This window comes from Aulostomus chinensis, chromosome 4 (genome assembly GCF_037954235.1).
Source record: "Aulostomus chinensis isolate RoL2024-O1b breed Wild chromosome 4, RoL_Achi_v1.0, whole genome shotgun sequence".
Lineage (NCBI taxonomy): Eukaryota > Metazoa > Chordata > Actinopteri > Syngnathiformes > Aulostomidae > Aulostomus > Aulostomus chinensis.
In genome coordinates, this window is record NC_141323.1 from 9513776 (window position 1) to 9527405 (window position 13630).

The 13630-nt window shown below is 47.4% G+C and overlaps 1 protein-coding gene across 6 annotated transcripts in view; it reads left to right on the top strand.

Moving 5' to 3' along the window:
• The first annotated feature begins 1456 nt into the window (after positions 1–1456).
• LOC147262606 (thyrotropin-releasing hormone-degrading ectoenzyme-like) overlaps positions 1457–13630 on the top strand; it is a 129453-nt gene continuing 117279 nt past the window's right edge. For 5 of the 6 annotated variants that reach the window (XR_015112427.1, XR_015112426.1, XM_086201627.1 and 2 more), the window contains exons 1-2: positions 1457–3832; positions 7911–8155. Coding sequence is in view for 4 of the 6 variants with exons in the window: in XM_086201627.1 (XP_086057753.1) it covers positions 3338–3832; positions 7911–8155 (740 nt within the window). In the remaining 2 variants the exon portion in view is untranslated. The remainder of the gene's footprint in view (positions 3833–7910; positions 8156–13630) is intronic. The other variant, XM_086201626.1, reaches the window with a different exon arrangement.

The following is a 13630-nucleotide window of genomic DNA, read 5'->3' on the forward strand; positions in this document are numbered from 1 at the left end:
TCAAATGCTTAGCAGGCTGTGTCAAGAGCCAATCAGACAGCTGGCAGCACGAATGTTAATGAGCCGCATGTCTGTCAGTGTCACCTTGGTAACAGCAGGGGAACACCTGACCTTAAACACACACACACAGACACACACAAATAAGCGTTAATCGTTTTTTGGTTTAAAGTTGAATATAAATGATTTTTAATGACTTTTTAGTCAAATCTAAAGCTACTTTGAGTCCTCTGAGTTCAACCCTTGGAACTTGTCATTTAAATACTAATTACTTTCCATGACTGAAAGTCGATGATTTTCAAACTTCTCAAAACTTGGGAGACATGCGGAGACACACAAAATATACTTCACTTGAGGCAAAGTACTGCAGTATGTCATATGTAAATACTTAAAAACTACATAATGTAAAAAGAAAATGTACTTTACAAAAGTGAATCTTTAACTTTCATTGAAAATTTCACTGGAAAAGCTCTGAGATTTCACCGGAAGTATTTATACTTTGACTCAAGTACTGGGTTGTGTACTTTTCCCACAACTGTCTGCTTGACAGTTTTACCATTTTTAGCCGTAACTTTTCTCTGTTAGCGTCTGGCGACCACCACCCAAAGACCTGCCATGGAGAAGCCGTGTGGCGTGACCTCAGTGACGCCGAGCCTTGTGGAGTCGCCCTGATCGGAAGGTTCCTCTGTTTATGTCGGGGTCTTATCTCGTTCCTGTGGTTTCAGCGTGTTTCCGGCTCGTGCGTGTTCCATTCTTGTTAACGTGATGTGATCAGGAACGCAGACAGACTGGAGTAAACTCTGCCCTGGGGAATCTTTGGGTCACATGACTGATCAGCCGACCGCCATCGTCTTCCCGGTTCATTCCTAACTTTTGTCTTCGTGTCCTGGTTTTCTTCATCTGTTATACAGCCGTTGTACTGTTGTTTGCAGCGCCATCTACTGATGGAAATACACACATGACCTGGTTTATGTGGTGGAGAACCACTGGATGGAGAACGGCTGGAGTTGCCATTAGCATGGAAGCCCTGACAGAACGTGTAGGTAGTGTTCAGAACACTCAGCACGTGCTGATGTTCAGTGCCCCCCCCCCCCCATACAGCTGTGTGCTGACAACCCTCAATAATTCAAGAGCTGAGATAAGAGCCAGAGGAAGAGCAGAGATGATAAACTCAGCAGACTGTTCATTTCCTGCCAATAATTAAAAAGGCCGAGGGAGCCAACAGCCCGGGTCTCCCCTACTCAGCGCTCCCTCCTGCTGGAGATGAATGAGCGGCGTGATTGAGCCTCTTTCATCATTAATGATCTTTTGTCTGGTCTGGAACGAACCCAGAAGAGAAGAAGAAGAATGGAAGAATAGAAGAAGAAGAATGGAAGAATAGAAGAAGAATGGAGTCGATTTGACGGGCAGGAGGAGCTCTCTCTCTCTCTCTCTCTCTCTCTCTCTCTCTCTCTCTCTCTCTCTCGGCGCGTGCCTCTCGGTTGCGGCGGCTCGTGCTCAAACCCGCGAGCGGACCTCCCCTCCACCTCCTCCTCCTCCTCCTCCATCATCATCCCCATCATCATCATCCTCAGTGGATGGAGGGATGTGAGCAGGCTTCACCTCCATCACCACCGGGAGCGGGGACCGAGCGCGGCGCAGCTCTCTGCGGGCTGAAAAAAGTTGAGGAGAATCCGGTGAGATAACGGGAGCACCGGAGGGGCTCGTGGCCGGCGTTCACCCGGGATAATCCGCCTGACACGGCTCCTTTCTACTTCGGACTCCATGGAAACGGATCCGGTGGTGTTTTGAGGGGGATTTATTGCGCTTTTAACGGATCTGTGACAGAGCTCTGACGGATCAGTCCCCGGTAACGAAACAGAAAGGGAGTAAATCACTTTGTGTTTGAACCTGACATGTTGTTTGTGACGGGTTCTCGGTGTTTTAACGGACCAGCTGCAGATTTCTTTTGCGCATCGGATTTGTCATCGTTCAAACTGACATTTAACGGATCCGTGACTTTACTGTAACGGTCCCGGGGTGGACCGCCGCAGGGTAGCACTGGCTGGAGCCGGAGGGAAGTCTCCTCTCATAATATACCGGGGGAGGCTTCACGGAACCCGGGGGGAGCGGACCCGTGAGGCTCCCTAACGCGGGCGAGGGGAGAAGTTGCCCCGGGAGTGGATCTGGATCTTTACCGGCTTATTTAACAGCAGACTGATCTCATTAACGGGCAGGACTGCAGGGTGTCAGCGGAGAAAACCGGGATTTTCCCTCAGCTGGATGGAATCAATTGAATCAATTCATCCCGGGTATCGATCCCTCTTTAATCCGTTCCGGCCTCTTAAACTGAGCCGTTTAGAGCCGGTAGGGAACCGGACTGAAACAGTGAAATAACCCCACATGCTGGCCGTAAATTATCCACTTAACCCCCTCAAGAGAGACCAGCCGCGGGGGAAGAGTTATTAACCTCAGCTCATGAGCTCCAGCGGGTCTTCAGCTACACCTAAAATCCTTTATATTGATATTTTATAGATTTTAAAGCAAGTTGAAACTTTGTTCCTGGAGAGAATTAATAGACTCCAAAACAACAAACCCTTCGTTAAGAGAGAAAAGGTAAACAGTGAACACATTCGGATGCAGCATCTGAGGGTTTGTTGAGCCGTTGAGACGGACACCTGCTCATACAGCCTGCATACTGACCCCATGTTGTGTGAAAGGATTTCCTCTCCCCTTGCATCATCATCATAACTCCATGATAGTCCGAGGGGGGTTTATTTATGCTTTCCTGCAGTTGAGGAAGAGAAATTAACTTTATTAGTACCGGGGGCCACCAAGGCGCCGCTTTAAATCTCCTCTGTTTAGTCTCGCATGCAGCGCTGAGTCCAAAATGAGGATTTCCATCACTTGAATGGGATTTTAAGACTTCATATTTAAGGCCGTGTGGAGGTTTTCATCCCAGCTGATCTCAGGCGAACGTCTATGGATGCTCCGCTCGCTGTATGGCCACATCCTCAACAGCCTCCTCCTCGCCGCTGCCTCCGCGCCTCCTCTACACTTGAAATCAAGCCATGCGGCATTGATCCCCCCCCCCCCCCCACCGCAAAACCAACAAGAACACGACCATCTCATCGTTTCTGGCTTGTCAGTTTTGTTGCCTGAAATGTAAGACGCGTGGCAGTGTTGATTTTCCGCCTCCAGTCAGAGCTGAAGGACGCTCTTAACGGTCCAGCAGCGCCGAGGTCAGAGTTCAAGTTCGCAGACAGGAAGCTGCTGGGGTTTCAGGCGCAGTAAAGAATTTGAGCATGAATGTCTGAACCTTCAGGACGTTTCTGTGCTTTTGCTTGACATTTCTAGTTAAATGGGACTGAACGACAGCAGCCCGGGGGCCATGCGCAACGGCCGCGGCCTCTCGGATCAGTGGGCCGAGTCGGTGGTGGTGCGGCCTCGAACCACTGAGCGCCACATCACGGTGCACAAGCGACTGGTGCTGGGCTTTGCTCTGTCCATCCTCACGCTCATCATTGTGACAGCGGTGGCTGTGGTGCTCAGCGTCCGTTTCGAGGAGTGCGGTGGTCGAGGGCGCGACGGGGCTGGAGGGGAGTTGGGATCACGGGGCGCCGGAGGATCAGCAAAGTTAAATGGGAGCAGAGGAGAGAGGGCGGGGGAGAGGGGCGACGAGGAGGTGGTGCAGCCGTGGAGGAACTCGCGGCTGCCAGGCTCGGTGAGGCCACGGCACTACGACCTCCGACTCGCCGTCTACATGGACAACTTCACCTTCTCCGGGGAGGTCAGCATCGAGCTGGAGTGCATCAACGCCACCAGATTCATCGTGCTGCACGCCGACCGCCTTGAGGTACGGAGGCCTGTAGGGCGGAACTCGGTCAGGATGTTATTGGAAATCCAGAGGCATTAACGCACAGGAAGTGTCTCAGTACGTTTGCATCATGATAAAAAGGTCACTTTATGATGTTGGTACAACTAAAACTGGACTTCTCAAATGTGCGTGTGTCCGAGTGAGTCAAGTTCCTGGACTAACACCTCGGTAATGTGGTCTCCAGTGGAATGGCTGATGTGTTGACGCTTCAGTCGCCCCTGCTGCTCTACATGTGTTCTCTGCTGAGGTGTTGAGCCTGGGAAACATAAACCTCTTGAGCCTAGTGGGGCGGGGGCCATCATGGCGAGCCAGACGCAGGTGAAAACAATGCGTCTCTGGACGATGAGGTAAACTTGATGTCGTCTCAGCAGAAGGAGAGTCTTTTTTTTTTTAAATAGTCTTTAAATTGGAGTCCACCACCCACCGTTCCAGAGGTGGACATTCTTTGGTAAATCAATCGATTGTTCCCTGTCCATGTATTTTGGGACAAAACCAGAAGTCCAGTTGAATGGCCTGGTCAAGCTCGACTGACCTGCTCATGTAGCCCCACAGACTAGTATTCATCAGTGCTACAGGTTGGGTGTTGCAGTAAAATGCAGTTTCCTCTATGTTTTCAAAAACCTGGCTAGCTATGGTTTGTCCCCCGACCACGACGCCAGAGAGCTGGGCTCAACTCCTGGGGCGTCGCTGCAGTTCACCCCAGCGGGTCAACCAAACTGGAGGTTCTGTCACACTGGACACACCTGCGCTGAGCTCACACAAAACCAAACCTCTGACAACACATGTTGTAGAGATGGAGCGCCGTTAGTCACCCGGTCTTCAGCCGGCATTGAGACGATAATCAACATCGCACCGTCAGTACAGTTGGCAAGATTAACAAATCTAGAATCAAGATCCGTTCTTCAGGCGTACGGTGTGGGGCCGCAGGATCGTCTCAAGAAAACATCTTTGGTGCGATAACGGCATCGTGGTCTTTCCTGTCTTGGTCCTAAGAGCCTGAAAATGGTCTGAAATGACAAGAGACGCTAGTCAAGATAATTGTGTCCTGACGTTGGACCGAGTTAATGCTCCTCTATTAGTTTCTGTGGGGTTAATTTGTCTAATCACATTTTGATGCACTTCCTGTCTTGCTCCATCCAGTGTTTCCCAGAAAGCTAGCTTGTTAGCGTTACAGCTAACGTGTACTACAGCCTGAGGTGACGGAACTGATGTGAAAGGTGATTGACTGTGAGCGGCAGGAGAGACGATGTGAGGCTGTAACAGCCTGGTGAGTTTCTCAGTGGTGTCCTGTAGGGAAATGAGGCTTCTAACTTCGATTAGGCTGACATTTAATCATAATGAACCGATCAAAACAAGGCTGACGCAACGACGTCACGATGCAGGTTTGTATCAAGTGCCTGTTCATGCTATCATCACATCTGTCCACCAGATGACAACTTCTAAAATGCTTGTATTCTGAATGCAGCTTGGATGGGATCAGCCAAGGCTAAACTTCTCCGAGGCCGCGGCCTTGTTCATTCGGCGTAGTGGTATCATAGGTGGAGTCTGTTACTCAGGGTTGCTCCACCCCTTTTTAGTCCATCATCCAATCAGATTCCGGTCGATATCTTCACAGCAGCAGGGATGTTAACGTTTTTAATCCACAGATAACTTTTCCGATTAGTCCCTCTGAGCTAACTGCCTTATTTGGTGTGTTCTCTGTGTTGGAAAACAGCCCGCTCTCTAACAAAGAATGTTTATTTCCAGATTTGGCCTCAGAGATTTCCTTAACGAGGCTAATTACCGTCAAAGTTGCTGCTTCAGCTCTTTTTTGTGTGTGTGTAGAGGAGCGTGTGGTGAGAGAAAGCCTCAGAGAAGCGTCTGGGCAATGCGATTTTTTTCAGGCCAGCCATCCCGGCTATCGTGACAGGGAGATAATCTGTCCAATTTGGGAAGAGGCCAATTAAAAAGCCTGCAGCCCCCTTTTGTGTGTGAATTAAAAGGTGTTGTTGGGTGCCAGGCAGGTCTCCGGAGGTATCGTCAGAGTTAATGTGATATGAAAAGGAAATTTGGTCGGATGTGGAAAGGCCAGAAAACAACAATGTGGGTAAAGATAGATGCAGACAGTGGACGGAGAAATAAAAAGGAGCGTTTTATTGTAGTAGTGGCGGTTTTGATGCATTCATCATTTGGTTTCAATAAAAATGAGCTTGCCAAGAGCTCGACCTGTGATAGAACAATATTAAAATGTCTGACAAACTAACCAGCAAAGCGTCTTAAAGGCAGTTGGGTTGGATCTGAAGGCATCGCGGCGCTGCGTTCGCTGACTCACCAGAAAGGCGTGAAAAACATCCTTTTAATCCCGGACGTTTCCTCTGTGTGTCAGCAGGCTCTCCATTCCTATCGATCCCTTCATTCATCAAAGAACACACGCGCACGCACGCACACAGTTTGATTGACGGAGGATTGCCGGTGTGTGACAGTGCAGAGGTTCCTCACGGTTCACAATGGCGTCGGACGAGTTCCCATCATGCCCTTCTGCTCATTTCAGAGGCGATTTGGATGTTTTGTTTTCTTTTGCTGCTGTAGATCCATGAGAACTGGGTTCATCCAAAGTCTTGAACGTTGGGGACCTTTCTTTCCAGATCGTTTCAGCGTCCTTGGAGGAGTGTTTGCACTTTCAATTTGAATTCTCACGCTTCAGTCAGCTTAGAGGGCGAACAGGAGGGACACACTCCAGAACACTGGGTGGCAGTAGTGAGCCCCAAAGGTGTTGGTTGACCACCCATATGCCGATATGTTATCGGTATAAAACAAGTCACCCCTACTGATCAGTCTAAACATGACCATTATCTGCTGATATCAGCAACAGAGTTTATGATGCGTCTGTAGTTGCCAGTGACGCCAAGGCCAAGTTTGTGACCAGGAATTTCTGAGACATCGTTGAATTCATTTTTGCCAACTCAAAGCTTGTTTTTCCCAACTTTTGAGTTGTCTTGAAAGCAGCATAAATCCTGCTGAAAACATTTGTTTCTTGGTGGTTTGCTAATTTGTTTTTAAAATGTTTTCCAGTTGGGAGATGTGCTTGACGTCTCTCTATTCCAGTCACGATGGCCGTCATGGTCCATCAGCGGGTTGCAGGATTTCTGTTAAGAACAACTGATTGTGTCACGAATAGTTGAGAGCACAAGTAGAAATAGAAACAGATACAGTTTCCTGCCTGCCAAGATTCCTCCTGTCATTTCCCCCGAGAACCTTCAAAATATGTGTAATTCCGTCCTAAACAAACTGAAAATACATTTTCTTAGAAGCCTCGAGTCTTTTGAGAACTACTTTGCTGGTTTTCCCCGCAGGAGCAGCTCAGCATGAACAATGCAACGATTCACTTTGGATATTTTTAAGACAGTCACGTTACCTTCTCTCCCACTCCAAACACATTGAAGGCTCATTAAAGACATGCGCTGCAGTTTTAAACACGCGTTTTGACTTTTGGACAGCAGAGGCAATGGTGTCCTGCCAGTAAAAGCCTCAAACTATTGATTGCTATGGTGTTTTTATTGTGGAGTTCATGAACCAGTGATTGTTTGGAGGATTTGTTGCTTCACTCTCGGCGAAGGTCCAACCAGCCAATGAAAACATCTGTTTTCTTCTTCTTCTCCGTGTCAAAAACGCTGGTTACCCGCAGCAGTCCCAGACAAACCCAATCTGTAACATCTCCAGCAGCGGCGCCTGGGTGACTGCTGATTCATCGTTTGTCAGCAGGACGACGGGGCAACGTGTTAAAACGCATGGTTTGCGATTTGAGTTTGGTGAAGTGAAGGTCTTACACAGTTGAACTGGAGCTGCTGTAATGGTTGCAATCACTGGTCTGTGTGAGTTTTTTTGGTCTAAACACAATCAAAGACTGAAATAAGAATGGGTGATGGGCAGGTAACCTTTCCAGCAGCTTGCTGACAGGTGTGTCTTGCCTACATAGCATGCTAGCTAGCTCCTGACACCTGGATAACAGCAACAGAAATGTTGATACCACTTGGAGTCCAGTGTACATGCCGATGATTCTGGTTTTGTCCCTTCTCAGGTGGATCGAGTGACTGTCACAGCAGAAGGTGGCACCGGCAGCCGCTCTGCTAACCGGCCTGGGGGTGGAGCCATGCGCATCCACCGCCATTTCTCCTTCCCGGCCAATCAGATGCACGTGGTGGTGCTGCACCGCGAGCTGAAGCCGATGAGAGTTTACCGGCTAAACGTGAGCTTTGATGCTGCCATCGAGGATGAGCTTCTGGGATTCTTCAGGAGCTCATACACCCTACAGAGAGAGAGACGGTATGCTCACACACACACGCACATGCACACACACGCACATGCACACACACACTTCTGAACATACTTGTTTTTCGTGCTGCAGCAGGTGGTTCGACTAGAAAAGGTCAGAGCTTCACATCCATGACATTGATTAACTCTCACACACACACACACACACAAACTGTGTGTGTGTTCCACCCATCAAACCCCACACACACACAAGCACCCACACACACGCTGCTCGGTTCCTCCTTATGAATTTCCCATAAGCCTCTGCTGCTCATCCGATTTCTTCCCCATGGTGCTGATGGGAAGCAGACACTGTGCTGATACATTCATTATTTCACTTTGTGTGTGTGTGTGTGGGTGTGCGCATGCACGTGTGTGTGTTTGGTCTCCACCTGTGTATGTTTGTGTACCAGCCTGTGATGGCAGGAAGTCATAATGAAATGATGGAATAAGAAGAGTTCACTTCTTATTGGTCTGAGGAAGAAATCTATGCCCATATTTGGCGTGTGTAAGACTTGTATCAGTTAAACATTAATTTGATCATGAATTAGTCATTTTCTCCGCTGAGGAAGTCATGTGATCAGGGATGTTTGTACTCCTGATTTCTGTCAGCAGGGTTATGAAGAACTACGGTGCTGAATTTCACTAAACCAGGTGGAGGGGTGGATTATGGGTCAAAGAAGAAGTTAATTTTGGGGACGAAAGTGTCATATTGTGAAAATGACAATGTTTTACACAGAGTTTGGTTGAGCCGGCCTGGCAGAGGCAGGTGCTCTCCAGGGTACGGTGCTTTTACACCAAGTTGTTTTTCATTAAGAATAAAATCTTCATTGTTGATGGTTTTTGTGTCAGGAACTTCTCCGTTGCTCTGTAAATCACAGACGAACTTTAGCGGTTAGCTCCCAAATTGAGCATCTCAGTGTCATTGTTTGTAAAGGAGGTAATAGAACTCATTATTTACATAATAATAATAATATAATCATTTATATCTCAACCTCTGGTTAGGGATCTTTGTCATGCCAGATGTCTCAGTGTGTTTAGTCTGGAAAGCAGGAAGCCGCCGAGGTGGGAGAGCACTTGTCCTGATGTTCCACCAGGAAAGAAAGAGGTTCCTGGAGTAGCTGTGACATCACCCCACACGCCGGAGCTGCTGGTCAAACATAACAAATTCAAGCTCAAACAAGTCATGGTATGGTTGGCAAACGTCTAGACAGTTGAACAAGCGCCTCCTGAGGGCGATTGACATAAAACCACGACGTAAACTTGAGATCATCTTCTTGTCCACAAGGAGCTGAATCGCATCTGAAGTACTCGTTTGCTGGGATTCCCTGGAGACCATCAGGGTTGACAAACTGATTGGGAGCTGCAGTTTAGATCAATATTGGATCAATAGAACAGCTGATGGATTAGCAGAGCCGGATCACAATACACCAACCTGTCAGTTCAGCGTCACAGCTGCAGCTTCTGGTAGTAGAGCTGAGACGAGACGCCACACACTGAGAGAACGTCAAGGTGTGTGTGTGAGCAGTGTTTAGAGCCTCGGAGCCGGTCAGTTGGGGGGCGGAGCCTTAAGCTAAGGGTCAGATGAGTCATTCTGGCAAAAGGAAAGGACAAATGACCTCCCCCTAGTGGTTAGAAACTGTTGCTGGACTCCACATGGTCTCATTTTTGATGAGTCTTGGCCTGAAGACATCGACCAGCTGAACCGATCATAGCACCGCCTAGTGGTTAGCATGTTAGTCCACTCCTTCAGGCAAGACCCAGATATTTCACCTTCTTCTCTACGGAACACACACACACACACACACACACACACACACACACACACACACACACACACTCTATATCACACAGTAATATAGAGAGTGTGTGTGAGTGTGTGTGTTTACAAAGCTCATTGTTAGCTGAGGGATTAGCATGATGCAGCAGCGCAGCTAAAATCATGTGCTAAAATTACTATAAACCCCAGGCTGGGCTTAAATGCTGAAATGTTGAGAGGGTGAGAATTAATTAGCACACACACATGCACGCACACTCACACTCACACATGCACACTCACACTCACACACACTGGTAAAGGCTGTATAGATGGGTTAGATATTATTGTTGCTGTGACATTTTGACGTGACTAACATAAGATAAAACGGCGTTCAGACTCAGCAGCAGATTAAATTGGTGTGTGTGTGTGTGTGTGTGTGTGTGTGTGTGTGTGTGTGTGTGTGTGTGTGTGTGTGTGTGTGTGTGTGTGTGGAGAAACTAGTGCTGCAGCAATAATCCGTCGTGTCTTTGATGTCCATCTGTGCTACTGCAGTTTCTCTCTGTGGTTTCGGATCATTTTTCGAAACATTCTTAACTGTAAGTGCAACTGTCACAACAGTTTCACTGTGGATCAAAACTACACTGCATGTTTACAAATGAAGCGTCCCAGAACGTTTCATTTACGCTTGAAAGACAAGTTTTGGTGTCAGTTAATTGGAACCAATATGAAAAGCAGTTTTATTGAGTCAGATCCACGCTTTTTCACGAAGATCGTCACAAATTGCAATATGATTAAAACAGCTAGGTCCTAAGTTCAAAACAACCCCCCAAAACTTGCATAACAATGAAAAAAAAACCTCTGGCAGTTTAGTACAACCACCAGTTGGCGATGACCGTGCTCCAGATGTTTTGTACCTGCTGCTGCATGCGGTCCCTGAGCTTCCTGTCCATGGAGGATACGTCACTGTACATGTGGCTTATTGCATATAATATTACGTTGTTGAATTCTTTTGAAAGAAATGCAGTAACAACAGTGAAGAATGTGTACTTCTACCTTGTATTATTTCTAGCTTGTACATGGATGTCTGTCAGATTTCGATAACTGAACGGATCATTTCAGCACTGATCCAATTTCCTTCGTAGTGGAGCTAATAATTCGTCCATGTTCAAGTCAGCAGAGGGTGAACTGGGAGCAGAAAACGTCTCTGTTGAGATGGCGTCACTCTTTGGCCTTGATGAAGCAGCAGGACATGAAGAGTTGTGGCCTGTGAAACTCCAAACTCCATTAAGAAAACAAGCATTTTAAAAGGGGTTTGTTTGTTGTCTCATGGAAACCCGTGATGTCGCCCACGTTTGAGGATCAGTTGATCAGCATGAAAGGAATCGTTTGTCTCCAGTAAAATACGTCACAGCACATTTTCTCTTTAGCACATTTTCTCTTGAGCACATTTTCTCTTTAGCACATTTTCTCTTGAGCACATTTTCTCTTGAGCACATTTTCTCTTGAGCACATTTTCTCTTTAGCACATTTTCTCTTTAGCACATTTTCTCTTTAGCACATTTTCTCTTGAGCACATTTTCTCTTTAGCACATTTTCTCTTGAGCACATTTTCTCTTTAGCACATTTTCTCTTGAGCACATTTTCTCTTGAGCACATTTTCTCTTTAGCACATTTTCTCTTTAGCACATTTTCTCTTGAGCACATTTTCTCTTTAGCACATTTTCTCTTTAGCCATCTCTGATTGTGTATGTTTGCAGTGTTGTGCTCGTATCTATTTGTGTCTGGCAGCATCTGCCTGTTCATGTTTTGTTTACCGAAACATAATTAAAAACACGCGTGTTGGGTTGCGGTATCGTTCCTCTCCTGTGAAGCAGAACATGCCTGAAACCAACCCGAGAAGCAGACCATCTTCTCGTCCTCCTTCAGATCCTGGGAGATTCTTTTTTTCTTCACAAGAGAGAAACTGTTTTCACAGAGCAGCCTCTCTTTAACGAGGAGAGGAATTAGTGTTAACGAGGAGCCGTACGGCGGCTAACGAGCCATGGTTTGATGGGAGATGCCGGGGTGTTAACGAGAGAGACAGATGGTTAACGAAGGTTAGGTGCGACTTTTAATGGAGGCCTGAAAGAAGCTGATTGGTCACTAGATGGACTTGTTCTTTTCATCACCACCCCCCCGCCTCCTCAAGCTGATGGAGTAATCCAGTGTTGAGATGAGATGGTTCAGATCAATAGTGCCCTCACCCACTCACCGCCGTCTCTGAGGGTCCTGATCTAACATGGCTGTCAGCTGGAGCCTACACACACACACACACACACACACACACACACACACACACACACACACATAATATGAGGTGTCTGACAGAAATATCCCTCCAAATATTAGCTATAGGCGCACTGCAACACTATGATGTTCCTGTTTATCGTCCCAGTTTACTTGTTTACTGTTGAAATTGTTTATTTTGACAGTTTAATTTCACAAATGATTCGGATCTGACGACGTATGTGACCTCATGTCACGAAACTGAAAGACAAACTAGGGAGAAGTCTTTCATTGGCTCATGAGTCAACAGAACTCAGACCCAGGCTAGTTAGCTTAGCACAATGACTGGTAGTGGGTGGGAAGTGTTAGCGTAGCTCCGTCTCTGCCTGCATTAATATCAGGAGGGTTGTGTGTAACCATGGTGATGAATACCAGTTTAACATGAGGAGACGTTGTAGTGGTAGAATCAGACACGTAGCCGGAACTACTTTCCTGACTGGGCGACTGACTTTTGCTGCCTCGTGCTGACCGTAGGATTTGATCTGTCGTGGACACCTGACCCTGTGAGTCAGACCAAGCCTGACTTTTCATCACTCCACAAATATTAATGAGCAGAAGTGAAGCGGAACCAATGAAGCCCCGCCCCCTCTGGCAGTTGTTTGTTTTGCAGGAAAGATGATGAATCAGCTGTCAGTGTAAATCTATAGTGCAGAAACACACACACACATTGCAGTGTTTTTGACGTGCAACTTGAGATGACGCTTAAGGAGATCTGTGTGTGTGTGTGTGTGTGTGTGTGTGTGTGTGTGAGAGAGAGAGAGAGAGAGATACAGAAATCCGCTCAGAAAAGCACCTGACTCAACAGTTTCCTTTTCAGTCACATCTCCACATCTGTGTGTGTTTGTGTCCTCATTTTTGGGGTCTCCTGACAAGATAATCCGTCCATCCACCCCCCCCCCTATCCATCATCCATCCATCTCTCCCTCTACTTTCCACCTCTTATCCATTAAGGGTCAGAGGGGTGGAGCCTATCCCAGCTGACATTGGGTGAGAGGCGGGGTTCACCCTGGACGGGTCACCAGTCCATCTCAGGGCCATGAGGAGCAATCAGGGGTTCAGTGTCTTGCTCAAGGACACTTGGATATGGACACCGGGGGGAAGTGGGGATCGAACCTGCGACCCTTCAGTTGCTAGAAGGCCACTCTACCTGTGAGCTGTGCCGCCTCCCTGACAAGATAATGGCAATGATAATAGCAGGAAATGATGTCATTTTCATTTTTCTGTCCAGGTTCTCAGGACACCACATGAAGCGGTGCTCTGTGTGTGTGTGTCTGTGTGTGTGTGTGTGTGTGTGTGTGTGTGTGTGTGTGTGTGTGAGAGTGTGTGTGTGTGTGTGTGTGTGTGAAAGTGTGTGTGTGTGTGTGAGAGTGTGTGTGTGTGTGTGTGTGTGTGTGTGTGTGTGT